Here is a 27463-nt window from a genome sequence, read left to right on the forward strand (position 1 = left end):
TCCAGTGTCCCATGTACCATTGTTCTTAGTGTGTTTAAGTTAAATCCATTGAAAGATAGAGGTCATTGGCCTGTGGAGAATTGAAAATCACAAGATGTTTTTGCAAAATGGGAAATGAGCTGTTGTCACAATGTTTGGTGCTTGTTTCCTTTTATAGGGCTGAAGCAGTTTTTGGTCTCTGCCTGCATTTGGACCCTGTTTGTTATTGGATTGTGATTTCTGTACCTCTACCCTGTTTGGACTGATAACCTGGTTTTTGTACCCTGCCTGAATTTTGGATTTCCCTCTTGCCTGCTATATTAAAGCATTTTTCACATTCCCCCTGAGTCTGCATTTGGTTCCCTTTTGCCCGGTTCCTGACAAAAGTTGATTTGTGAAATGTTTTAGAGGGCCATCACTGAAATATTGTTTATTTTCTTCATAATTGTTTTCAGGAAAACCCTGGAAACTACTCAACATTGACCCCTCTACAAAATATCAAATCTACAATCAAATGTCCTCGTGCCTGAATTTTTTTGTGTGGGGCTATTTGGGAAGGGGTAATCAACTTTCCACGCCTCACAGCAAGGAGGTCCTGGGTTTGAATCCCCATCGACCGGGGCCTCTCTGTGCAGAGTTTGCATGTTCTCCCCGTGTCTGCGTGGGTTTCCTCCAGGTACTCCGGTTTCCTCCCACAGTCCAAAGACATGCAGGTTAGGTTGATTGGAGAGTCTAAATTGCCCTTAGTGAGTGAATGGTGTATGTGCCCTGCGATGGCCTGGCGGCCTGTCCAGGGTGAATTCCTGCCTTTCGCCCAATGTATGCTGGGATAGGCTCCAGCCCCCCTGCGACCCTGTTCAGGATAAGCGGGTTAGGATAATGAATGAATGAATGAATAATCAACTTTCCAGCTACTGCCACCTAGTGGACTGAAAAGGTCAGTTTCATGGAACTCAATGGCACATTTTTCCCAAAGTCTCCCTGAACAAAAACATTTTATCTTAAATGACGCCTGATGTATTGAAAGTTAAGCAAATAATGCTATCACAATGACAAAGTCCACATACAGTATTTAAACATGATGACTGATTCCAGGACTGGAGTATAATAATTTCATACTTTATGATGTCTGGCCAGGGACCCCAGTGAAAACCCAGGGCTATATAATCAAGAACAACCTCTATGGATTCAATGAAGCTTGCAAATAGTTTTTCTGTGATGAAATATACAATCATTATTTTACCAATATATAGTGAATTATTATAGTTAGCCAAGCTAACTTTAAGCACTTTGGCTATGGCATGAGCAGTAATATGCATTGCTGTTGTGCCATTTTAATAGTTTCCATCCATTTTTCTTCTCTGGTTCTGTAGCCTTACTTTGATTTACAGAGGGCTCCAGAATTATTGGCACCTAAACTACAAAATAATGGTTATTTATGGTTGAGCTTTATGTTCCAACATGGCTAAAGTAGTGTAATTTATTCATGATTCAATGGATTCAATCAAAAGTCTTACATTTTCCCAACAAAAAAAAATATTTCTTGATATACAGAGGTGTGAAAAAGTGTTTGCCCCCTTCCTGATTTCTTATTTTTTTGCATGTTTGTCACACTTAAATGTTTCAGATCAAACAAATTTAAATATTATTCAAAGACAACACAAGTAAACACAAAATGCAGTTTTTAAATGAAGGTTTTTATTATTAAGGGAGAAAACAAATCCAAACCTACATGGCCCTGTGTGAAAAAATGATTGCCCCCTAAACCTAATAACTGGTTGGGCCACCCTTAGCAGCAACAACTGCAATCAAGCATTTGCGATAACTTGCAATGAGTCTCTTACAGCGCCGTGGAGGAATTTTGGTCCACTCATCTTTGCAGAACTGTTGTAATTCAGCCACATTGGAGGGTTTTCGAGCATGAACCGCCTTTTTAAGGTCATGCCATAGCATCTCAATAGGATTCATGTCAGGACTTTGACTAGGCCACTCCAAAGTCTTCATTTTGTTTTTCTTCAGCCATTCAGAGGTGGACTTGCTGGTGTGTTTTGGATCATTGTCCTGCTGCAGAACCCAAGTTTGTTTCAGCTTGAGGTCACGAACAGATGGCCGGACATTCTCCTTCAGGATTTTTTGGTAGACAGCAGAATTCATGGTTCCATTTATCACAGCAAGTCTTCCAGGTCCTGAAGCAGCAAAACAGCCCCAGACCACCACACTACCACCACCATATTTTACTGTTGGTATGATGTTCTTTTTCTGAAATGCGGTATGTGAGACACATACCTTCCAAAAAGTTCAACTTTTGTCTCATCAGACCACAGAGTATTTTCCCAAAAGTCTTGGGGATCATCAAGATGTTTTCTGGCAAAATTGAGACAAGCCTTAATGTTCTTTTTGCTCAGCAATGGTTTTTGTCTTGGAACTCGGCCATGCAGGCCATTTTTGCCCAGTCTCTTTCTTATGGTGGAGTCATGAACACTGACTAACTGAGGCAAGTGAGGCCTGCAGTTCTTTGGATGTTGTTGTGGGGTCTTTTGTGACCTCTTGGATGAGTCGTCGCTGCACTCTTGGGGTAATTTTGGTCGGCCGGCCACTCCTGGGAAGGTTCACCACTGTTCCATGTTTTCGCCATTTGTGGATAATGGCTCTCACTGTGGTTCGCTGGAGTCCCAAAGCTTTAGAAATGGCTTTATAACCTTTTCCAGACTGATAGATCTCAATTACTTTCTTTCGCATTTGTTCCTGAATTTCTTTAGATCTCGGCATGATGTCTAGCTTTTGAGGATCATTTGGTCTACTTCACTTTGTCAGGCAGGTCCTATTTAAGTGATTTCTTGATTGAGAACAGATGTGGCAGTAATCAGGCCTGGGTGTGGCTAGAGAAATTGAACTCAGGTTTGACACAGGCACAGTTGAGTCACAGTATGTTTTGACAGGGGGGGCAATCACTTTTTCACACAGGGCCAAGTAGGTTTTGCATTTTGTGTTTACTTGTGTTGTCTTTGAATAATATTTAAATTTGTTTGATTATCTGAAACATTTAAGTGTGACAAACATGCAAAAAAATAAGAAATCAGGAAGGGGGCAAACACTTTTTCACACCACTGTATGCTTGGAGTCATTGTTCTGCTGGACAATCTACTCATGACTAAGACTCAGCTTCCAAGCAGAAGCAGCCAGTTTGTCTGCCAAGATGTCCTAGTACTTTGTTGAATTCATTGTGCCATCAATCTTAAATAGTGCCCCATGACCACTGGCACAAAAAACAGCTACTTATGGCTTCCCTCATCATTTTCCTTACCACCCGTGGGGATAATATGCACTTGCATACTTTTCCTGGAAAGTTTGTAACCATCCCATATGTTGTATGCCTTTGTATTATTGCCCTTACAGTGCTAAGTGGTATGTTTAACCGTTTCTGTATTTTTTCTGTATCCATTACCCGACTTGTGATGGTCAATTACCATCATCTGTGTCTTCTGATTTTACAGTTATTTGGCTTTTCCCATGCTGATGTGAAAGGGATTTAATATTCTTGTCACCTCATTTGTATACTCTAGTGAAACAGGAAGTGATGGAATGACACAATGTACTGTAATTCCTTTAGACTGAGATTAAATAAATTAAAGTAACATTGTATTGCCAATTTTACCTACAAACATTGAAACATGAGAGGAAATGTACTGAAATAAAGATATATTGTTGTCCTGGGATTTTTGCGCAAAACCGTCTCAAGAGTTTGCTTCAACAGTGGTATGCAGAAGAGAATCTCTGAACACACAATGCGTCAAACCTCTAAGTGGATTGGCTACAGCAGAAGACTTAATACGTCTAAAAAATAAGTCTAATAAATACCTAATAAAGTGCTCAGTGAGTGTATTGCTACTGCCAATACAAAAAACGATTCACCATGTCTATTCCCCCATATACTGTATGATGGTGCACTCTTGCCACTTTGTCTCGGCAGTGAAGGGCCCTATGGGTCAGATGTCCAGTCTCTTCTGTAGAATAGGGGTGAGCTGTTGCAGAATATGTGCAGAATAAGTACATTTATTACACACAGGCATATTTACATACCAGTGTCTCCCCTATGTCCACCACATACTGTTCACTCACTGAAGTCATTTTGACTCTGCTGCATGTTGCATTGTCTTCATCATTGAAACCTTTCATCAAATTCTTCAATTAATATTTAATATTGCAGTTTTATATGTTTTATTAGTTCAGACGGTTTTTGTGTTCAGTGATGTATATTTTAGATATTCAAAGATTCTGACAGTCATTTAAAAAAATAATGATGAACCACCAGCTACCATTGAAATCATTTGGACACTTGCTTTATATGAACCCAGTATTCTCACTGGACTAAAAAAGCTGATTTTAACTTGTGGAGAACATTTTGTTTTTAATTTGTAGTGCACTTTCTTTAGCTGGCCTGTAGATGGAGGTATGGCTATTCGTAGGCTAAAGTGGCCATGTAGATTTTGTATCATGAAACAATGCCTTATTTATATATATTTCAGAAAATGAATTCAGTGCATTACCCTCAAATTCTGCTTCTAAAGTGTGCTTTTTAATTGTTTATTCACTTGGACTGTTGGAGAGAAAATCTGTATTTCTGTGGTTGTTATCTCATTGTTTCAAATGAAGAGGAACCGTTATCTGCAAACACCAGCAGTATTCCTAAAGTGTGTAGTTATTGTATAGTTCACATAATAAAGTCTTTCACACTTTAGGCTAAGCAATAAAAAAAAGTGTGTTTTAGATTATTTCCAGTTCATCTCAGATGTCTGCTTATGTTTTGTCTTCCAAACCAGCTTGTAGGTTTATGTACTCGTCGCCTAACGGACGATGTTAAACTAAACAGGCAATCATTGGTCTATGAAGACAATGCCCAGACTGTCTGAGAGGTAGACAAATATAAAATCCTGAAAACATGGATGTGGGCTGTCCCCTCAATAATAATGTCTCTAACATTATCACAGAACACTGCAGCAGAGGGGACAGACGCTCTAGAGCCGTGGGGCAGGCTGCAGCCCCTCCGGGTGAGTGAAAAGCTCAGAGTCCTTGCGAGAGTGCTGACTCTGTACCTGCTAATGGAAGTGACAGCTTGCAGGTCGCAGAGGGTGTTGGAGGGAGGAGTTGTACTGGGTGGAGGATGAAAAGGCGGGATGTTGGGGGTTGTGGAGGGAGGGGGCAGAGGGGTATTGGGATCTGGGACAAGACTGCAGATACGCAGGATACTAAACGGGCGCAGGCTGCGGGAAGCAGGGCTTACGGCTTAGGAGAGGGATACGGAATGCAGAGAGGAAGGAGAGCTGCAGGATATCAAAAGTGGGTGACGATTCTGGATCTGTAAACCGACTCGGCAGTGTTGGACATCCGTAACCACTGGTGGGCCTGTGTCATAGCGTGGGGGGCAGAAAGAGAGAGAGAGAGGTTGCCTTTTGTTTTGGCTTTTCTGCTGGGCTGGGCATTCATTGTCCAGCATTCTGAATCGTCGAAGAATAGAGGAATGTGTTTTCCATATCGAAACTCTTCTTCCAGAAATGTGAACGCCAATCAGGAAGGGAGCCACTGTGACATTTTGTTGTGGTTGTGGAGCAGGAGCGGAGGAGTTCTGCCTTCCCCACGAATACCATTATGATATAAAAAGACTTTTTTTTCACTCAAAAAAAGCGAAGCGAAGGCGCTCTGACAAAGAAGGTTGGAGTATCTCAGCAAGATCAAAAAGATACTGAGTGAAGCAGGGGATAACACAAAGGCTGGAGCACGAGAGGAATCACTGCTGGGTGCAAAACTTAGTGAATGAAAGTTTCTGAGCCAGACGGCGAGGAAAGTTGTCGACAGGAGTCAAAGAGAGGTACAAGTAGAGCCTGGGACTACAATGCAATTACAATGACCCAGAGGTAGCAGGATGGTGTGGACTGAGGTTTGGTGTGAGAGTGGCCTGCACAAACAGTGAATTTAGCCAGCAGTAGAAGGAGGCGGAGGGCACCCTTCCTGTGACCGGTGGGGGGGGGGGGGGGGATCCTGGAGGAGCTTCCCCAGTTTCAGCATGCCTCCCCAGGAGGAGGAGTCCCCCGGGCAGCCTCTGGGGCTGTCTGTCCTCTTCTTCTGCAGCAAAGGGATGATCGAGGGCGTCATCATCCTGCTCTTCACCTGGCTGCTGGTGCAGGTGCTGTTCAGCAAACACCTGGAAGGTATCTGTCCCCATCTCAGCGCCTCGCCCGCATGATGGGCGGCCATCTTGTGCCACCCGGATTGAATCTGCCATTGCGTTAATTCTCCTTCCATGTTTCTGACCTTACATCTGATGGCATATCACAAATCTGGATACTCAGTTAGCTGGATTAGTTGCAAAAAACCCATTCTATTTTCGAAGGGCTCTGAGTTTTACTCAGTGAACTTATCCAGCTAATTTAGTAATCCTGCTTTGTTATACACCTACCTTTGATTCTATTCTCACATTACTGTTGGGTGGACATCTATTATCCCCTCATATTAAGTTACCTTCCCACATTTGTTTTACTTAGCCATATATTTATTTTACCATACAGCCACTTTCAGACACCTTACAATTCACTCACATCTCATTTTGCTACTGTCCTAGATTCCGCTGCACCTCCTTTCTCTCCCTATAGCATTGTCCTAATACAACCACCCAGTATCCATTGTCTTCTCGTATTGCTCTTCTCATGCAGTATACCGTGTATTGAAAATCACACTGGACTCCTACTTTTCATCCAGATTTGTACTTAATGTTTAGTATTGACTCTCAGGCCACTGGACTAGCTTCAGGGTGAGCTCTGGTCCACACAAGTACTGGTTCAGGGAAAATGAAATGTAACAGAATATGAAATAGATAAGTAATTTAATGAAAGCATCAAAATATGGAAAAGAAGAAGTCAATGAGGGAATTGCAATACAGCTTAGGAATGTCTTGCTGAGCTTTCTTCTTCTTCTTCTTCTTCTTCTTCTTCTTCTTCTTATTATTATTATTATTATTATTATAATTATAATAATAATAATAATTATTATACAGCCTTATGACACAAGGGAAATATCCACTTTGCTGACCGTACTGCCAATTAGAGGTAACATATCTGTTTAATAAGGGACCTGAAACCATGAAATCCTTTTCACTTCCACGACTCATGTATGCGAATGAACAGAATGTGTGTGCGGTCCTCATAGACGACCTCCTCCGACAATGGTAATTAAGAGTTGCTCTCGCAACACCAGTGAAGGGCACAGAATGCAATGATGTCATCTGCATTTGTTATACATCATTGCTTGTAGTGTAACTAAGTGGATTTATTCTGTCCAGTGGGGAAAATGATGGGATCTGAGAGAGAGAGAGAGAGAGAGAGAGAGAGAGAGAGAGAGAGAGAGAGAGAGAGAGAGAGAGAGAGAGAGAGAGAGAGAGAGAGATTTTACAGTTGCTAGATGTTTTGTTGCCTGGAGCGCATAAATTAATAGACTGTACCCTAACAGGCCATTGAATTCTAAATTAAAATGGGTTTTTATTAAGGAGATGAGTAAGATAATATACTGAAAAGTATAAAAAAAACTGAAAGGGTTTTTTTTAATGAACAGAGTTGGATTCAGTTACCTTCAGATGATAGATAGTTGAGCAAAGAACTGAGATCACTGGTCCCCTGCACGCTGCGTTCATGGGTTTTGTGTGTGTGTGTGTGTGTGTGTGTGTGTGTGTGTGTGTGCGTGTGCACGTCTGTCTGTCTGTCTGTCTGCCTGCCTGCCTGACTGCCTGCCAACATGATCTTGTGTAAGCCATTTTGAATTTATGTTTATGTGTACATTACTGTTTATGTGTACATATACACATTACTGTGCAAAGGTCTTAGGCACCCTAGACTTTTTTAAATATAAATTTGGTCTTGTTTTTTTTTTAACAAAAAATGTTTCAGTAGAAAATAACAAATTGTTAGATATTTTGTGGAATTTCATTCAATATTAAGTAACATATTACTTTTTAGATAAAAGTGTGATTGTGCCTTGGTTTGCCTAGCTCAGTTGCGCATTACCTCTTGAGGCCGCGAGAAGGCGCTCTTGTCATATTCATGTCTCCCTTGTGTCGTCAGTAATCTCTGATTGCACAAGCAGTTGGTAATCGCGAACAGGTGTTTCTGATCTATATTAAACCCGGTCTTTCCTACACTCGGGACTTTTGTGTTTTACGTCACGTTCTGTCCTTCACAAAGCAGGTAAAAATGTAGTCGGAGGACTGGAATGCTTCTAACATTAAAAGGATTTCAGGAACCTCCTTAGCTATAGGACTAGCGTAGGGGTTGGGGAACCTTTTGACACTTTGGTCAGGTAGCTCGCTCGGAGACTCGCTGCCTGACATTTCGGCAGTTTGATGTCTCTACCTGAAATCTCCTCTCGCCTCGGTTTATCCGCTCGTTCGGTGCTTGTTCAGTGCTAGTCGGCTGGTGAATTTCGTTCATCACCCTCATTTGTTCTTCACTATGCAAGGTAGGCTCTACAGTAAGACGGGGATGGTTGCAAAAATGAAAGCAATCCCGGGTCTTCCTGCAGGCCTACCTATGGGACCAAGTGTATAGATTGGCTTTGATCTCTCTTAAATTCTCGCTCATCTTCGTTCATCAGTTACGTCCCTTTTGTTAGCTTGAGGCGGAGACTGCCTTGCGCATTTACTTTAGTTTTCACTTTGTTCTATCTTTTTCCTTCAGTCATTTGCCCAAACAAAGTACACGACATGGTAGCCGGAGAATTGTTTTCCTCTTATTCAAATAGATGCAGAAACACCCTTTAATTTGGGCTAGAATTTTCGCCGCGGCCTGGGTTTTTCCTCTGTGATGGCACGGCCCTTACTACTACAGCAACGTTGCGTGCTTTCTGTGCTCACCTCACTTTTGTAGCTCTGTCACTATAAGAAGAGCTGGAGGGAAGGGCTTTATTTGGTCTAGGTTTGCTTTGTCACTTTTCTGTTATTCACAAAGCCACATAGCTGTACGATAAACCGCTCGTCCTGGTAGCTCTCTCACTGCTAGTAGAGCTAGAGGTGGAGTTTGCTGGGTGTACATCTTTCGTTGTGACCTGCCACGCCGCTAAGCTAGGCAGATGTTAGCCAGAGGTCTGGCTTCCGCTCCGGGATGGGCCGCCCTTGAGTTAGGCAGTCGTGTTGTTACCTGTCTACCTGTTGTTCCTCGCCTCGGATTACTAGAGGAGCACAAGGTGGAGGGTTGCTTGGGAGGGTGACCTTATTCGGAAGCCCCCCACTTTATTTATGTTTCTTATTCTTACCATTTTTCAGGGTAGCTTTGCATTGGCTGTTTGCCGGGGAACCTTTTCCTTATTTAGTTGCACTATATTAACTAGTGGTTACCTCCCGGGCCATGGGTAACTTCAAGATCCCCTTAACGGTCGCACCCAGTGCTTGGACCACACTATCTCACTGTTCACAAAAGCTCCCCTTCACGGTTGTGCTCGGTCCTCCAAAGCTCCAAAGCCATGCCCTCACTGATTGAGACTGTCTAGGATTACCTGGAGAGCCAGAGGCAAGCATGACCGCCAAAAACTGGAGAAGAACTGTGGCTTGTTCTCCTTTGAACAACCTACCGCTTACTTAAGAGAATTAATGCAGTTTTAAGCGCGAATGGCAGTGACAAGAAATATTGATTTAAATGTAGTTTTGAACTGTTTACTGCTCTTTAGAGTAATTTTGTATTAATATCATTATTTCCCGTCACATCATTTGAATTTGTTTGACATGTGCTGAAGACTTTTGCACAGTACTGTTGACCTGTGTATGGCAAGCGTGCTTACGTATATTCTTCAAATGTGTGTGTTTGTGTCCAGTATGAGCAACACGGCTGTGTGAAACACAGAGGGGGCGAGCGTAATAGCACTGCTAATGAGAGATGACAGTGTGTAAGTAATGGCCGCTGTGTGGGTGGGCTGTATCTGCCATCCAATGAGGGAAAAAACAGAGAGCCAAAGGGGGGAGATGACAGCAGCCACTGTGCACAGCTTCTGCCTATGAGTCAGGCAACAGGGGCGTGTGAGGGGATAACAAGAGAAACAACTTGTAAGGCAATTTATGAGTTTAGACACAATTTAAATGGCTAAAAATCGAATATCCATAGCATTCCATAATGTTAGTCTCAACCATGCTTTCTTTTAGGGAGTGAAACACGATTTACGAGTTTAAGCAGAATTTAAATAGCAAAAAAATAAAAATAAATAGAAAATCCGTAGCATTCCATAATATTCTTTTTTTCCACAAACTGGGATGTAGTTCAATACTTCTGAAAAGTAGCTTTTGTATAAACCACATCTTTGTTGCTGTTTTGTCGTGGATGTATGTTATTCGGTGTGCCCAGTGTCAATCAATAGATGATTGAATCAATAGTTGACAGCTAAATTCACTGTTACCAACTATTTTCCATGCAGGCCAAGTAGATGTTGGAAGTTCAAAAAGTCACTAGATTATTTGATGGAAATAATATGCTTTGGTGTTAATTCAGTGTTGATTAAAAACCTGCTGATTTCATGTCTAACTCAATAACTGAACAACACAATTAAAAAAATAACTTGCACTAAAATATAATTAATAAAAATAAACCTTTTCAATTAAAACAAATTTACAGCACATTACACAATTCTGGGAATTTTAATGGATTATACATTAATCATATATAGAGTTTAATATATTCTCTACTTCAGCGTTTTAACCTCAAACACAAGCAGGTCTGTTTCATCAGAGGTAAATCTATCTAAAGTCTTGCTAAATTCACCACAATATTAGCAATCGACCATTACACATGTAACTACAGTTGTATGGATTCCAGATGACCATGGTCAGAGGACGGTGCTTCAAAGCACATTTGGAGTCCCTCCGTCTCACACATGTGGAGGTCAGGACCTCATAACAACAGAGTCACCTTTGACCTAGACGATGTAAGGCAGCCCCCATAAGCACCTGCTTCAGCCGCCCATCTGTTCTTCTGGCAAGATTTCAAGTGACAGGGAACTCTGACGATCATCCGGAATTCATAGAACTGTCTGACGGTCATCAGGAATTCCTAGAATTTTGTTCTATTTAATTACGTCTGAGGACGGTGCACATTTGGATGACTCATACCAATGCGGCACGAGGAAACGTATCCATCTTATGTCTGCAAAGGTGTCGATAACACAGCCACTGAAACTGTGCGGTGAGCAGCTACTGTCTGTTAACCCTACAGAAGCAGACAAAGGTCCATGGAGAAGACTAGGTAGCTGCACCCCATATCTCATCCAGTGGCATGCCAGTCAGGGCTGCCCAGGAGGTAGATCCACTCCAGGAGGAATAGCCTGTAATTTAGGACGTCCTTTGATATGTAGGCATGTTCAATAACTTCAATGGGGCTCTTCGCATGCTGTGACCATCATGGCAGACAAAAAGGTTGTCAAACCTACGAAGACTGCTAGTTGAGCCAATGAAAGTTACCGTGATATTTCTCACTGTACAAAATTTTGCAGCTCAAAGTGTTTTGAGGTTTGATATATTCAGCGACAGCATATTCTTCGATCTTAATACACGTCACAAATCATGTCACCTTGACTCACCTGCCCTGCTGCCCTTATAACTGCATGTGTTTCTCCTCAATAACTCTTGTATTTAAATCTCAGGTTAGCTATACTGATTATAAATACAGCGATAATCCACATCTATAACGGTTAATTTCTGCGGAATTCATGGTTGCTCAAATCGAGCTGATTGAGAGATAAACAAGTTATTCTTATGTTTGCCAAAGATTATTACCCAACAGGAAGAAGAAACACAAAGCTTGTCAGAGGAAAGAAGAGCAACGTGGCTATCCAGTATAAGTAGGCAAGATCTGACAACAGAAAAATAATTATTTATAAAAATTTGTTTGGATAACTTTGTCACTGGTGAGTTTAGGCTACTTTTAATGTATCACTTCCTCATATTCAAGCTAGCATTAGCCAGTGAGCTAAAATAAAATCACATGGTCAAGTTGCACCAAGTCCAAAATAGAGGCTTAGTTAGCTATTAGTTACTTCCAAGATCAGCCAATAAATGGTGTGGCATCGTGATTACTTTCACAGGCATTGTAGGTAGCTGGCTAGATTGCCACTGAAATATCATATCCATAAACGAAACCTCTACTTGACTACCAAGTTGCATGGTCGGCATGGTGTTTTTGGAAAATGATGCTGTGGGCAGAAAGGTTTTACCGATCGTGACTGTGTGATTGCACCTGCTGAGTGTAGGTGTAGGCTACGAGTACATTGTTAGATTATTCCCATGGTGGTGTCACCCCTTTTATTCTAGCAATGCATGAATCTGAACTTTAGGTTATAACTAGGTTACATTTGAGCTGAAATACAGCTGGTGCCACCCAGTCCTACAAATGGTACACAGAGGATTGATGAATACATGCTTCACTATTAAATAATTTGGGCGGCCTGTAGCGTAGTGGTTAAGGTAAATGACTGGGACATGCAAGGTCGGTGGTTCTAATCCAACTGTAGCCACAGTAATATCCGCACAGCCGTTGGGCCCTTGAGCAAGGCCCTTAACCCTGCATTGCTCCAGGGGAGGATTGTCTCCTGCTTAGTCTGTACGTCGCTCTGGATAAGAGCGTCTGCCAAATGCCAATAATGTAATGTAATGTAATTCAATAAATGTTGACATTTATTGTAATTAGAAATCAAGTCCTCGGTTCATATACATTTTAGCAGGCCAACTTTACTAATCATACATTTCCTTTCATGGAGATAGCTGAGTTATAGTTAGTTAAGGTTAATAGCAAAATGAAAGAAACACATAACTGCTTGCCTTAGAAGCGACTACAGCAAAGTTTTCCTTCACAAAGTTCAGGACTATTCACAGTGAGAAGATAATGACAGCATTTTATGACAGCATTAGTAACAGTTGATCATGGCTAAAACTGGGTCATGAAAGCAAATGCCTTCATTACATTACATTACATGGCATTTGGCAGATGCTCTTATCCAGAGCGACATACAGTTGATTAGACTAAGCAGGAGACAATCCTCCCCTGGAGAAATGCAGGGTTAAGGGCCTTGCTCAAGGGCTCAACAGCTGTGCAGATCTTATTGTGGCTACACCGGGGATTGGACCACCGACCGTGCGGGTCCCAGTCATGTACCTTAACCATTACGCTACAGGCCGCCTACAGTGATCCATAACTCAGCACCTGAGCCACTATGTCACCTGATCTCCACAGAGCCTACGATAACACCAGAATAAGGTGGGAACATAGAATTTCCTATGTGGCTGCTATGCCATAGCTCATGAGGAGATCATCCATTATACGCCGTTGTAGCCAGGGAGTGCAGGCGTCCGTTTTGGGGGGCTTTCTGGGGGGGAAGAATGCGAGACGGAATATTCAGATCAATAGCCCAAACTCGCCCAGTCCATAGCTACCTGCACCCTGCATAGCGGCCAAATGACAGCCATCTCCTGCAATGCTGTATTTCACGCATGAGAGTTTCAACCTCTATCTCTTCCTGGTCTTAAAACCTAATAACCTAATGTTGGAGGCTGCCGGGCGTAACACCTCATCAGATCACGGCAGGAGAAGCTCACAGTGGTGTGGTGGCTATCACGGGAGCTGCCTGATTGGCAGGCTGGAGGTTCAATGTGAGGGCCTTAATCTGAAGACAAGGCATCCAACTTAGGTACCACAGTTGCCCTCATAAGGTGCTGCTGCTTCCTAGTAGCAGTGATCACACCAGAAGGGGGGGGGGGGGGGGGGGGGGTCCTGGGCTATCAGAGATGTTCATGGATGTTCATAATGGAGAAGGCTCCTTCATGGTTTACATATGTATATCACAGGAATAAGTAGGTGTAATAAAGTCAAACTGTTCCTAATAAAGTGCTCGGTGAGTGTATAGTCACCCCTCCAGGTGAGTTGGCCAATTTCAAGGAATCAAGGCCTCATCCAAGATCATTTCTGAATACATGTGTACCCTTATATACTACATTGCAAATCACTTGGATGTTGATGGAGAAGGCTTCTTCATGCTTCACAGACATGTGTGTTCTATGCTGAGGTGTTATCTGCAGGTGTTAGGGGCAATTTAATGTATTCCTGGACATTAACTGCATGTATGGCCAAAAAGCCTAGAATCAAGGCAAGATTCAGAAAGCTTTCTTATACCTGCACTATGGAAACACGTTAATATACCTGAATAATCAGAAACATCAGAGAAGCCAACTGTCCAATTCGTTTTGGTTCAATAAAATAGCGGGACGCTGTATAAGAAGGGATGTAATTCCTACACGAATCACCCAATATTAATGTACATACCTTTAAATTAAAGATGGCAGTTTGCACATTAACCGCATATTCATTGTGTCCTTTCAGATCTAATGTGCTGGAGTACAGAGCCAAAAGAACAGAAATTGTACCACTGTGCAAATACTTACGGACTGCACGGTATAGGCATGTGTAGCATAAATGACCGAATCGACCTCTTTAACAATGTTCACGCTCTTATCCGCCGAGTAATGTTTATTCACTTATTCCCTCTGCGCTACGAGAGCCCACTTGCATACTTTTCCCAGTCATCCGTAAACGCGTGAAACAATGAAGTTTTATCATTGAGCGCGTGCCCGTGAAACCTAATATGCCAAAATGAATGAGCTACTTCTAATCGTTCTAAATGTCCTGTCGTTATTATTTATTGTTCGTAATTAAAACATCTGATTCAATAACGGCTCTCCCCAGCGGTAATTCGCGATAATTACACTTAGCGGTACTTCGGCTGTTGTTTTGGGTGTAGCTAGGCTTCTAAAATTCCATGAATGGCACGCGCGTTCGGTTTAGTTAGACTTTAGCCTACACCTGACTCCTACGCTCGGACAGCGACGAGTGGCTCTGAGTCAGACGGTTCGCCTGCTCATTGGCTCAACGTCACTAGCATTTCTCCCCTGTGAGAGAAAGGGCCGCGGAGGAGTTCATGAAGGAAATTCCCTCTGAGCGGTGCAGGCAGAGGGAATGGGCCAGATAAGAACAGCAGCAGCGGTGACATTGACATAATTGCTACAGTGAAACAAGGGAAATGTTCCATTTTGCGTTTGATGGTAAGGCGTTTTGCTGCTTACTGTGCGTTTTTATATTTGCTGGTGTTTTGTAACTCGTAAATATATTTATTAAATAAGATATTTTGTATATATTTGCACTTAAGAAGATAATTTAACTGGATTGACATTAGCTCAAAATACATTTTTATGAAATGGCAGTGTTCTTTTTTGAATAAACTATTCATATTTTTCCAAGCAGTTGTTGCAAAATAGATCACGTGCAAATTAATTTAAAAAAAATTGTAATGTCTAGTAAGTAAATTTGCTTCATGTGAATAACATAATGAAAATTAACATGAAAGTTTGTTTTTTAGGTCTCAATTTAAAATGCTACATAGATTTACAACAGATTACAAACCAGTTGCATCTTGATAATTTGGGAAATGGTGATTATATGGCAGCCATTAAACCTTCTTGAGCCATTTGTAACAGTGAGAGAAGTGACGTGTGAGCTATGGAAAAAAAACAACTATTGTTTGAAGATTGCTTGAAGATAGTAACCCTGCAGTTATATGTACAATTAAAGTCTTGTGACATTATAAGTGGCTTGTTATCAAGTACAAGCATTATTCAAATACAAGTATTAATGCAAGGGCGCAGTTATTTGGAAAATAGGATTTTCTGTTTGAGATGTGTTAATGTCATTAAAGTGGCAATGGCATTTCTTTACTTCAGCATTGACTGTCAATTCAGACTTGAGATTTAAGTCATTCCTTACATTTCCTGCCATGGGATTTAGAAAGGCATTCATGTGCAATGTTAATTTAAGCTTTAACTCATATGAGTCAACCAGGGAGAAAATGTATCATGTCAAAGTAAAATGTAGCCAACGCTAACAGAGTTGATTTAACAGTCAGTGTTTTGCTGTGTATCATAGCCTTGCATGAATGATGCATGCAGAGACAGACAGAAATTTTACTTTCTCACTTATCTTATTACTGATGTATTAAAATCTATGATCAGTGCTAAAATAGAATATTTCAGATACCTAAAATGGCTTCTCCAAAGATTTTCCAGTTTCATCGAGGATAAAGCAATTTGCTGTACGACCAATCATTTTAATGTAAGGTTTGGAAACAGCTGTAGGTATGACATCATCCTTTCTTAGTAATTTCTTATGACATTACTGGGCTACTGACAGCTGCTGACCAAGGGCCGGATTTGCACAATATTCTGTTGTGCTCTGCAAGAAATCCTTAAACAGCAATTACAGCAAATAAAGCTTCTCTTATTAGAAGCCTTGCCATAGTGTTCCTCGGACAGATAGACCACCGACTTCTGGGATGAGTCAATGCTCACTTTTCTTTTTCTCTGTCTCATTAGCCACTCCACTGCTCCCACACACTTCCCACAAACACAGAGGGAGTGTGTTTGTGTGGGTGTGTGTGTGTGGATGTGCATGTGGGTGTGTGCGTATGCATGTGTATGGGTGTGTGTGTGTGTGTGTGTGTGCGTATGCATGTCTGTGGGTGTGTGTGTGTGTGTGTGTGTGGATGTGCATGTGTTTGTGTGTGCGTATGCATGTGGGTAGGTGTGTGTGTGTTGAACTAGCCTAAGTTTGAAGCCAGTGTGTTTTTTGGTGATCCAACTAATCAGTGTTGATTGAAAGGAGAAAAAAAGGGCTCACATGAGACAGGTTTCTTGTGATTTCAGTCCAGTGCAGACCTCCTCAGTTATCTGATCAAAAAGGGATTCTTGCAACTGGATTTGTATCAATTTCTGGGAACGTCATCCAACGGTAGCCGACATATAGTTCAACGGAACGGTTTAGTCAGGCAGGGTTTGAAGTTTGAAACTGTTGTGGGATATAACCATTCCATATGGCTTCATTTATTTCATATCAGATTGATTGCCACTTGATTGTCTCTGGGAAAGGCAGTTTCTCCTTGCTCCGTTCTTAACTCCTTTTATGTGCTGGTATCAGGGGGGGGGGTTCATGTTTTCTACAGCAGCCGGTATTGCGGACCTGGTGATGCGCATGCTGTGTGAGCACTGGGCAATGCGCTGCGACAGCATCGCAGCCGTTCTGCTGGTCTGCTTTAGCTCAGAGCCCCGACTGCGGCTCCTTCTCCGAGAGGGAACAATCTGTTCTGATTAGGTCCCGCGGATATTTCCTGCATAATTTGATAATGCTTTGGGAAGGAGGGGTGCTGTGGAGAGAGGGTAGCGCTCCGCGCTGCAGTGGACTGTGGAGGGCGCAGACAGTAAACAGGACAGATAGCACATGAGCTAATGTGTTTCCAGATAATCGTCTTCCTTCTCTGTGCTGACAATATCCGATATTTGTTTTGAGTGATGTCAGTCATGGAAATAGTAAAATATACACATGCAATAGTAAAAGAAGTAACGTGTGAGTGGCAGCCTGTTGCCTAGTGGCCAAGGTGCTTGCCTGGGACCTGGAAGGTTTTTGGTTCAAGCCCCAGAGTAGCCACAATAAGATCGGTGCAGCTGTGGGGCTCCTGAGCAAGGCCCAGGGGGGATTGGCCCCTGCTTTGTCTAATCCACTGATTAGGCTTAACCATCCAGTTGCTTTGGATAAAAGCTTCAGCTAACTAATTGTACTGTAACATAAACTCACCATGTACCGAACAGAAATTAATGTCCGTTCAATGGCCGTATAAGCCTGCCCGGCTCATTCTGCCGTTCGGAACATGGTGAGCTAACTTGGTGTTCAGAACACGGTGAGTTTATGTTAATGTGATGTAATGGTGGTCTTCTTATTCTCTGGACGTGGGTTTCTTTAACTGTGCCAGTTTGTGTTTGTCTTCCTGTGCAGTGCACCTGCAGGTCCTTCTGGGAGTGGGCTTGGCCGTCTTCTGCTTCTGCCTGATCTTTAACTGTGCCAGTTTGTGTTTGTCTTCCTGTGCAGTGCACTTGCAGGTCCTTCTGGGAGTGGGCTTGGCCGTCTTCTGCTTCTGCCTGATCCTGGGCTGCGTCCTGTGCTGGCGGCGCGGGAAGCCCCGCCCCCCCGAGGACAAGGAGGCGGCGATGTCACTTCCTCCCCCGCCCACCGACCACGTCAACCTGGCCCTGACCTCCTCCTCCCTGCTGGCCCTGACCTCCTCCTCCCCGCTGGCCCTGACCGTGCCCATCAAGCAGCAGTACGAGGAGCTGGAGGGGGACGTGTTGGACTACCCGTCCCCCTACGGCTGCTCGTCCCCCTCCCCGTCCCCTCCCCCGTCCCCCACCGAGGAGGACGTGGCCCCGCGGCCCCGGGCGTCCTCCGAGCTCAACGAGCACCCCAAGGCCCGCTTCCCCCTCCGCCGGCTCAGCACGCCCGCCTCCTCCTCCTACAAGCCCACGGTCCACGGGCGCGCCTCCCTGCCCTCCCTGCCCAAGCTGGGCCTGGTGTCCAAGACGCGGCGGGCGCTGGAGCGCCGCTGCACGGTCACGGGGGACAGCTTCCTGGACAGCGAGCGCAGCCGGCTGCAGCCCGCCTCGGGCCCCGAGGGGCCCCCGGCGCGCCCGCGCTACGGCTCCGCCGGCCGCAAGCCGGCCCTCAGCCTGCACTTCACGCTGCTGTTCTCGCCCGCGCGCGGGACGCTGACCGTGGCCGTCCTCGGCCTGCTGGGCGCCACGCGGCGCCTGGGCGGGGTGTTCGTGCGCGCCGCCCTGCCCCCGCTCTGCCCCGCCCCGCTGCAGTCCACCGCCCGGCGCCGGAGCCTCAGCCCCGAGTTCCAGAGCCAGAGCTTCGTGCTGCAGGCGGGCTCGGCCGAGCAGCTCCGCGGCTGCGCCCTGCAGCTGGCCGTCTTCGCCCGCGACTTCTCCGGCCTGCGGGAGGCGCCGCTGGGGGACCTGGAGCTGCCCTGCGGGGAGATCGACTGGGAGCCGGACTGCGCCATCGAGTTTACCGTAGAGCTCAGGCAAAGCAAGCACAAACTGAAAAAGGTACCGAATATTACTCTTTCTCTCTCTCTAGCTGTCTCCCTTAACTGCCACAAAAACTCCCCTGCCATGAATGAGACATGCCATATAAAACACATTGTTCTGCACTGACATCCATTGCTGTTATATAAACTTGCCAGCTCTAGACGGTGCAAGACTATTTCCATACTTTGTTCACATTGTTCATGTATACTCACTGTTACTTTCTATTCATTGTGGCCTGCACTGCTATAGATACCACGTGTAATATTTATCCATTGGTGAAAGAATTGAGCAAGGTTATTTTTGTCCTGTTTTGTTTTGGCTGGTGTTTGACATGTCGTGGGCAGTCGTGAGGTTGTAGCTCACGAAAGGACAGCAAACACGCAGAGAGCCGGGGTTGGCCAGATTGTCAGGACGTTTGCCCTTGCAGAGCCACAGGCACTTAGTCAGAGGGCAAAGCCGCGATTCTGCCCGGCGTGTGTTCACCTGCTGCCCCAGTCTGGGCCGGCTGCCACATACGCAGACTGCGGGTAAAGCAAGCATTTACACAATCAGTCTTTATTCGACAGCGCGCTCCTGAATGAGTGACGCTCCTCCGGAGTGCTGGGAGCCTGCCAGGCTGTGGCTGTGGCTGGGCCACTGAAACGCAGCGTGCGCACATTGGATAGGGCCTCCAGCTGATCACTGAAGGATGTGAGACTGTTTCCTGAACACTGGACAAATTGGGGCAATGATCTGGACTTAATTTACGCATTACTGTCGGATTGCTACTGTTTGAGAAGATGTAAGATTATATAATGAAAATAAAACATTATTATTATTATTATTATTATTATTATTAATAAACCAATTCTGGATGTCTGGAGGGCTGACAGAATTCAGCCTTGTCATGGCAATTAATAGTAATATTTTGGGTAGGGGTATCTTTGCCCCTAGGCTGTTAGAAAAGTGGGCTAAAAATGAATACTAATTTATTGTACTTGACAGAGGGTATGGCATTTTCTGTATCCTGTATACTGTAAAGTGAAGATAGTGCAGAGATGAGAGCAGTTTTAAGAAGTGGAGATTGATGTGGTACTATTGCGGAGAACTCAATGCAATTGATGTGGATGTGCTGTTGTAGTATGTATTGTATTCAGGAGAGTTTGTCTGAAGGAGACAGGACGTGGTCATTTCTTGGAGAAACTGCAGCTGCCCTTTGAAGTGAGAGTGTGGCGTTCTTGGAGTGAAGATGGCGTACAGCGACGTTGTGAGAGTGTGGCGTTGTTGGAGTGAAGATGGCGTACAGCGACGTTGTGAGAGTGTGGCGTTCTTGGAGTGAAGATGGCGTACAGCGACGTTGTGAGAGTGGAGGCGGTTTGAGGGGAGGTGGCGTACAGCGACGTTGTGAGAGTGGAGGCGGTTTGAGGGGAGGTGGCGTACAGCGACGTTGTGAGAGTGGAGGCGGTTTGAGGGGAGGTGGCGTACAGCGACGTTGTGAGAGTGGAGGCGGTTTGAGGGGAGGTGGCGTACAGTGACGTTGTGAGAGTGGAGCCGGTTTGAGGGGAGGTGGCGTACAGTGACGTTGTGAGAGTGTGGCGTTCTTGGAGTGAAGATGGCGTACAGCGACGTTGTGAGAGTGGAGGCGGTTTGAGGGGAGGTGGCGTACAGCGACGTTGTGAGAGTGGAGGCGGTTTGAGGGGAGGTGGCGTACAGCGACGTTGTGAGAGTGGAGGCGGTTTGAGGGGAGGTGGCGTACAGCGACGTTGTGAGAGTGGAGGCGGTTTGAGTGAAGATGGCGTACAGCGACGTTGTGAGAGTGTGGCGTTGTTGGAGTGAAGATGGCGTACAGCGACGTTGTGAGAGTGGAGGCGGTTTGAGGGGAGGTGGCGTACAGCGACGTTGTGAGAGTGGAGGCGGTTTGAGGGGAGGTGGCGTACAGCGACGTTGTGAGAGTGGAGGCGGTTTGAGGGGAGGTGGCGTACAGCGACGTTGTGAGAGTGGAGGCGGTTTGAGGGGAGGTGGCGTACAGCGACGTTGTGAGAGTGGAGGCGGTTTGAGGGGAGGTGGCGTACAGCGACGTTGTGAGAGTGGAGGCAGTTTGAGTGAAGATGGCGTACAGCGACGTTGTGAGAGTGTGGCGTTCTTGGAGTGAAGATGGCGTACAGCGACGTTGTGAGAGTGGAGGCGGTTTGAGGGGAGGTGGCGTACAGCGACGTTGTGAGAGTGGAGGCGGTTTGAGGGGAGGTGGCGTACAGCGACGTTGTGAGAGTGGAGGCGGTTTGAGGGGAGGTGGCGTACAGCGACGTTGTGAGAGTGGAGGCGGTTTGAGGGGAGGTGGCGTACAGCGACGTTGTGAGAGTGGAGGCAGTTTGAGTGAAGATGGCGTACAGCGACGTTGTGAGAGTGGAGGCGGTTTGAGGGGAGGTGGCCGGGCGGTTAACCCGCGTGAGATGGAGATGAGGTGTTGGGGAGGAGAAACTGGGAGGTGCTGTCAGCGGTGTTAGTTGGAGGCCTGTGTCTGTCCTTTCACACTATTTAACCTCACTATATGCCAGTAGGGCTTCTATGTGCCACCAGGCCCAGGTGTAACAATGTCATCACATTCACCTCACCTGACTGTTCTGTGGACACAACCCAATCCTTTCTGACTCAAGATGGCAGCTATTGCAGTTACCTTAGTTACCAAGTTAACTATTTATCAAATAAATCAACCCACGACTTGCACGTAGTTAAACATCAGCGTAGAAACCAAATTGAAAAAAACAAAACATTATGTGACCAAAAATAATTAATTGCATCTTTTCTGGCATGAAAACTAAATGAAATTTGAGTTTTATTAAATGTTTTGTTTTCTTTGAATCATGCATAATCCTGGCTTTTGCTCTAGTAATTATTAAAACATTTCAGATTTGAATTCTATAATCACAAACTGGAATAGAAGGTATTTTTCTATGTGGGCTGGAATGATGGACACGAGCTGAAAGCGCACTCTGGGTGTACTGGGCCAGTAAACACACGCACTGTCAGGTTCTCAGCTGTGGAAACATCAGGCGGCATTACACTAATGCTTTAAACCAGTGGTCCTCACTCCTGGTGCCGGAGCCCCGCAGGGTGTGCTGGCTTTTGTTGTTACTCAGCACTTAATTGGTCAATTAAAACGGTTAATTACACAGATACCTCACCTGGTTTCTTGGGTCTGAATTTGTTGCTGACATTGAGGCCAGAACAAAAACCAGCACACCTTGCAACTCTCCAGAACTAGGAGGGAGGACCACTGCTTTAAATGATTAAATCTGGAGTGCAATGTGAAACTCCACAAAGTGGAAAACTTTTCATCACCCAATACACAAGCAAATAAAACCTGTACAGTATTTATTAGTTTAAAGTAAGCTCCAAATGCTGTTCCCAGTTTTTATTTGAAGTGTATGAAACAGGAAGTATTATACACTGAATTTTCAGCTTTATTGTGTTTTGGGTTTCATTGCATTGTTGCGACCAAACCCCTTTCGCCCCAAAATATTTTCAGAAAAAAGCCTAATAAAATGCATGCGATGTGGGACAAGGCACGACCCCAGAACCCATAAACAGGGACTAAACTTAACAAAAGGGTTTTTATTTTTTGCAGGTGATCCGTGATAATACATAACAGTCCGCGTGGGATGTGTGTTTATCCCTAATCCTAACACTGTCGCTGTTTTTGTCTCTTTCTCTCAGAGCCAGAGTACCCAGGATGCACTGGGCCGGAAAGGTTCTGTCTGTGCGCCCCGGGTCCTGGGTCAGCTCTTCGTCCTGCTGCAGTACCAGACTCTGGCCCATCGCATCAAAGTCATGGTTCGCAAGGCTGAGAACCTGGCCAAGCTCAACAGAATGCCAGGGACACCGGGTAAAACGGAGCACTCCTTTTTCTCCCACTGAAACTCATTTCTGTTCAGCTATTCCATATGAGTCATATTTATAGTGCGGTCCTATTTGTATTCGACAGTAGTCTGTCTTCTACCTTCATCGTTGATGCCGTTACTGAACCTTCCAAACGTCGGCACATTTCAAAGGCACGTTTGAAAACGTTAAAATAATCACACGTCTCTGTAAAGGACCAAAAAAATGAAAGCATAATTATATTTTTTTATCATGAAAAACAAAAGTAATTTGTCAGCCAAAATTGGAAATTTTAGATGCTGAAAGGTTATGGTGGAAACATTCATTTTCCTCAAGTACTCCGAGCCCCAGGGGCAGAATTGACCTCTAGTTTTTTTTCCTAGTGAAATAAAATAAGCTTTCGTAACATTCAATCAAGGGGATTAAACCATTCTTACAGAACTGCAGTGCTATTGAGGATCGTGGTCATTTTTTAATAACATTGTGTGTTTAATCCCACTTTCACTGTTCACAATCTGTTATGGTTCATGTTCCATGGGCAAGACCACTGCACGGTTAGGTCATATGACACTGAAGGTGGGGATCTTGGGAAATGTAGTATGGTTGGACAGCCACTAACGATGTTCTCCCCACAGATCACTATGTAGTCATAAACCTGCGCAATAAGGGCGTGGTGATTGGCTCCAAGGAGACAAAGGGAGCCGGTGGGTACAACGCGGTGTGGAACGCCCCCTTCCTGTTTGACCTGCCGTCTGGTGACGTCAACCAACTGCCCCTTGTGTTGGAGTTCATTATCATGCAGGTAGGGGGTGCTGGTGGGATTAAAAGTTGAGTCGGACAGAGCTGGGCAGATTGTTTCTTAAAGGTACAGTAGGTCATTTTGGACTCCTAATGGTCAAGAGAGGAATTGCAGCAACAAATGCCTTCAAACCACAACACTGTTTATCCCTCCCCCTTCTCTGTGAACGTGCTGACGTTGAACCCCCCCACACACACACACACACCATTGGATGTGGCAGTTAGTACAAATTTTCCAGTGAGCTTGAATTATTGTACAGCTGTACAATATTTTGGTACAGGGGCAGAGGGTGTGGTTGTCAGAATCTGTGTTTTTCATTGTCTAGTCTTTTGTCTATGTGCTTTGCGTTTCCGTGTGTTGTTACTCTCTGTGCACACCGTAGTTCAATTCACTCCATTCATTTGTTTCACCTGTGTTTCATTTCCTGATTATTTCCCACACCTGATTGCCATTTCCCTTGTTACCTGTACTATATAAACGCCTTTGTTTGTCTAGTTCGTCGCCAGATTGTTATGTGTCCCAACCATACTCTCCAGCGTTTATTTCTGATTGATACCCGTTACGACCTGTTTTGTTTTCGACTTCCGGATTTAGCTTATCCTGTCTGTCTAGTTTTGAACCGCTGTTTATCGACCTGTTTTTGTTTTTCGACCTCTGTCTTTGGATTCTGCTCTGCCCGCTTGTATTCGACCCTTCCCCTTTTCTGGACACTTGATAAGGAACTGCTTATTCCCTGCTATTCCCATTTGCTTGCTATTGAAACCCACCTGTCTGACCTGCCTTTATTACAATAAAGACTTTGAACGACAAGCTATGCTTTGGTCTCGCTACTGGGTCTGGTGTTCTACATTCCTGATAGAGTCAACATGTCAGTGAACCTTTTTCAATGATAGGAAGGGATTTACAATGGTCTTGTAACAATGTTTTAACAGAAAAATCTTACCTACTGTACCTTTAATTATCTTTCTTTTTTCTGTGGGGCTACTGCAGTTCTAATATGGCCTGGATTCTATACTAGAGCAAGGGGTCTATCTACAGTACACACTTGAATAGTACCGTTGCAAAATGAGCCATCTGTCAACACCTATCTTTGTATTTATTTGAATGTATTTCCTTGTGGTGATATTGCAAGGCTATGCAGTAGTATTAAAGATGTAATTTATTCCAAACCATGATATATTGTGCCTAAAATTAGCATCTGTGCCAGTGCTACTCAACTCTACGTCCTGCAGCTACAGTGTCTACGGGCCTTTGCTTCAACCGTGCGCTACACCACCTGATTAGCTTATTATCTGAACCAAGCAGGTTAGAAAAATAGTGAAATCAGGAGGTGCAGCGCACATTCGGAGTAAATACCTGCAGACACTGCGGCCCGCAGGACAAGTTGAGTATCACTCATATATGTTATGCATGTCTCCACTAGGGGCGGATCTACAAGAAGGGCAGCGTTCTGGGCCGCGTCCTGATTGGCTGCGAGGCTCCAGAGACGGGGAAGACGCACTGGAAGGATATGTGCAGCCGGGGGCAGGTGGAGACAGCCCGCTGGCACGCCATCCATCCCGACTCGCCTTAGAGCAGAAGGGACGTCCGTGGACCCGTAGCTCTGTTCGAAACATTCAAACCCCCTCACCTCCCACCCTCGATAATCTCTGCATTCCCCACGGAGGGAACCCTGGTCCAGAAGCGCGGGGGGCGGGGGCAGGGCTGTGAAGAGGGCAAGGGGCTGTGTCCTCTCTCACGGCTGGCCTGACCCCGAAACTAAAACCAGACCCAGCCCTGAAGGTCCTGCCCAGTGATCTTGCATCTAGAGACCTACAGGTATGCATACAGGTGCCAGGGAGGTCGGGGTATTCAGGGGAGGGATGCTGGCAGGAGGCATGGGTCAGGTCAGGCATCACAAAGACCCATGTAGCGCGGTTAGCACGGTGAAGTGCAGCGAAAGGCTCGTAGCATGTTACCACGACAACACACCCCGGTGGATGACATAGCCCTAAAATCCTAAATAACCTGGTTGCCCTTGGCTATGGGTGATTTTTCCTTTAGCTGACGAGTAACGCATTTGTCTAGGACCCTGTTCCTGGAGATCCACTGTCCTGTTGGTTTTCACTCCAACCTCAGCAAAGCACACCTCATTCAACAGGTAAAGATCCTGTTGAGCTGCTAATTAGTGGAATCAGGTGTGGGCTGCAATGAAAACCTTCAGGATGTTAGATCTCCAGGAACAGGGTCTAATCCCACCTTGGACCCAATCGCTAACTCATTACATCTGCACCTTTGTGTCATTAGGGTTCAGACAGAGGGAACTCTTCAATTCAGCTGTCATAGCCCCATTATGTGGTTCATATTGTGCACAGGAACACATACTTTCTAGGCATGCTGTTACACACACACACACACACAGCCTTATCTTTGACAGCTTTCCTTCCATCAAGGTAGGAAAGTGATGTGCTCCAAGATGAAGCGTAGTTCCTGGGAGTCCATCCTCTTCACGTGGGCTGCGGCTATCTTCCTGCTTTGCATGACTGTAGTCTCGAGCAAACAATCTGTTCACTGATAGCCATAGTCGTAGAACTTTGTCAAGTAGCGTTTTTAGGTTGTATTCCAGTGAGGCTCCCCAGCACTTGAGAGATTTTGAGGCACTGCACCTTATTTTTGTCCCCAGAACAATTTCATTGCTAATGAGCATCTCATTTTTCATCATAATCTCCACATGGGGTCCCAAAACTAGACTTATCTATCATACCGTGGTTTTTAGCACCTCTGGTCAAATTGCATGCTTTCTTGGTTTTTGTTGGTGAAAATTTTCATCAGGGATGCCCAACTTTTACATATTACTGTAGGGCAATGTCCCTCCATCGTCATCTGCATGCCTTGCTGGAGATAAAACCCCCAAACCTATGCCTACTGTATCATGCGATATGTAACAAAATCAATTCCCAGAGACACACCCTGAACAAATACACACATTCCATTGAAAAAATTCCTCCAGTGCATTTGCATTCTCTGTCAAAAACACACGGCCAAAACCATCCATGTCTTCCACATCAAAAGTTCCCAAAGTCATTCACATGCCCTGCCTACATCTTCCACTGGACACATTCCCCCCAAAATAGCTGCATATCTTGCTGGAGCTGCACTGTATTTATATCTGTTGAAATGCTGTTTATGGCTTATTTTAAAGTGTTCATTATTCTTCAAGGGCATGAAGTGTTATGGATATTATTCTGTTTACTGCTTTTAAATTACTTAAAGCTGAGAATTCTGTTATGTTGTGTATTGGTATTACTTTGAATTAAAATGATGCATAAATAAAATTTCTGTTTTATTTTTCCAAAATATTGGCACAAATATTAAACAGCCAAATATGCAATTTCAGATATGCTTCACAATGGATATGACACAAGGGATAAAATGACAATCATTGGGCATTTGTAATGCATAAAAAATAGATGAATAATCTTTGAAATCTCACTCAGGATGTGGTACTTTACTGAAATGTAATTCATACATATTTGTATGGAAATGTTTTCATTATTTATACCAGGAAATTGAGTTAAAAGTTTCTGTTTGGACACTGAAGTTCTGCTGAGTGGCTCATCCTGTTAAGGCACTGTTCTCGTGCATGGATGGCCCCCAGGGCTCAGCCTGGAAGCTTTGAGGTTGGAGGTGAAATCAAAACAATCAATAATATATACATATGTACTTTTTCATAGCACCTTTCATACAATGATGCATTGTGCAGACCAATGTACTTCACAGCATAGGTCAGACATAGCATTTTAAATGCAGTAAACAACTGCATTATAAACAAAAACTATATACTTTTATGTAAAATGCATTATTGAATA

General features: G+C 44.4%; 1 protein-coding gene across 1 annotated transcript; it reads left to right on the forward strand.

The window, feature by feature from the left end:
- The first annotated feature begins 14908 nt into the window (after positions 1-14908).
- On the forward strand, positions 14909-26929 carry LOC133131459 (synaptotagmin-5). Its single transcript, XM_061246833.1, has 5 exons — positions 14909-15091; positions 17961-18979; positions 22655-22823; positions 23452-23618; positions 25039-26929. Exons 1-5 carry the CDS (start codon positions 15070-15072, stop codon positions 25186-25188), a joined length of 1527 nt encoding a protein of 508 aa, XP_061102817.1. The 5' UTR covers positions 14909-15069; the 3' UTR covers positions 25189-26929.
- Positions 26930-27463: the final 534 nt, after the last annotated feature.

The sequence above is a fragment of the Conger conger genome, chromosome 6, assembly GCF_963514075.1.
Source record: "Conger conger chromosome 6, fConCon1.1, whole genome shotgun sequence".
Taxonomy (NCBI): Eukaryota; Metazoa; Chordata; class Actinopteri; order Anguilliformes; family Congridae; genus Conger; species Conger conger.

Bases quoted from the DNA above. Each gene is read 5' to 3' on its own strand.
- LOC133131459 (XM_061246833.1), top strand. From the start codon at position 15,070: ATGTTCCATTTTGCGTTTGATG. The intron at 15,092-17,960 runs GTAAGGCGTTTT...CTTCCTGTGCAG, and splicing joins GTTCCATTTTGCGTTTGATG to TGCACTTGCAGGTCCTTCTG. The intron at 23,619-25,038 runs GTAGGGGGTGCT...TGTCTCCACTAG, and splicing joins TGGAGTTCATTATCATGCAG to GGGCGGATCTACAAGAAGGG.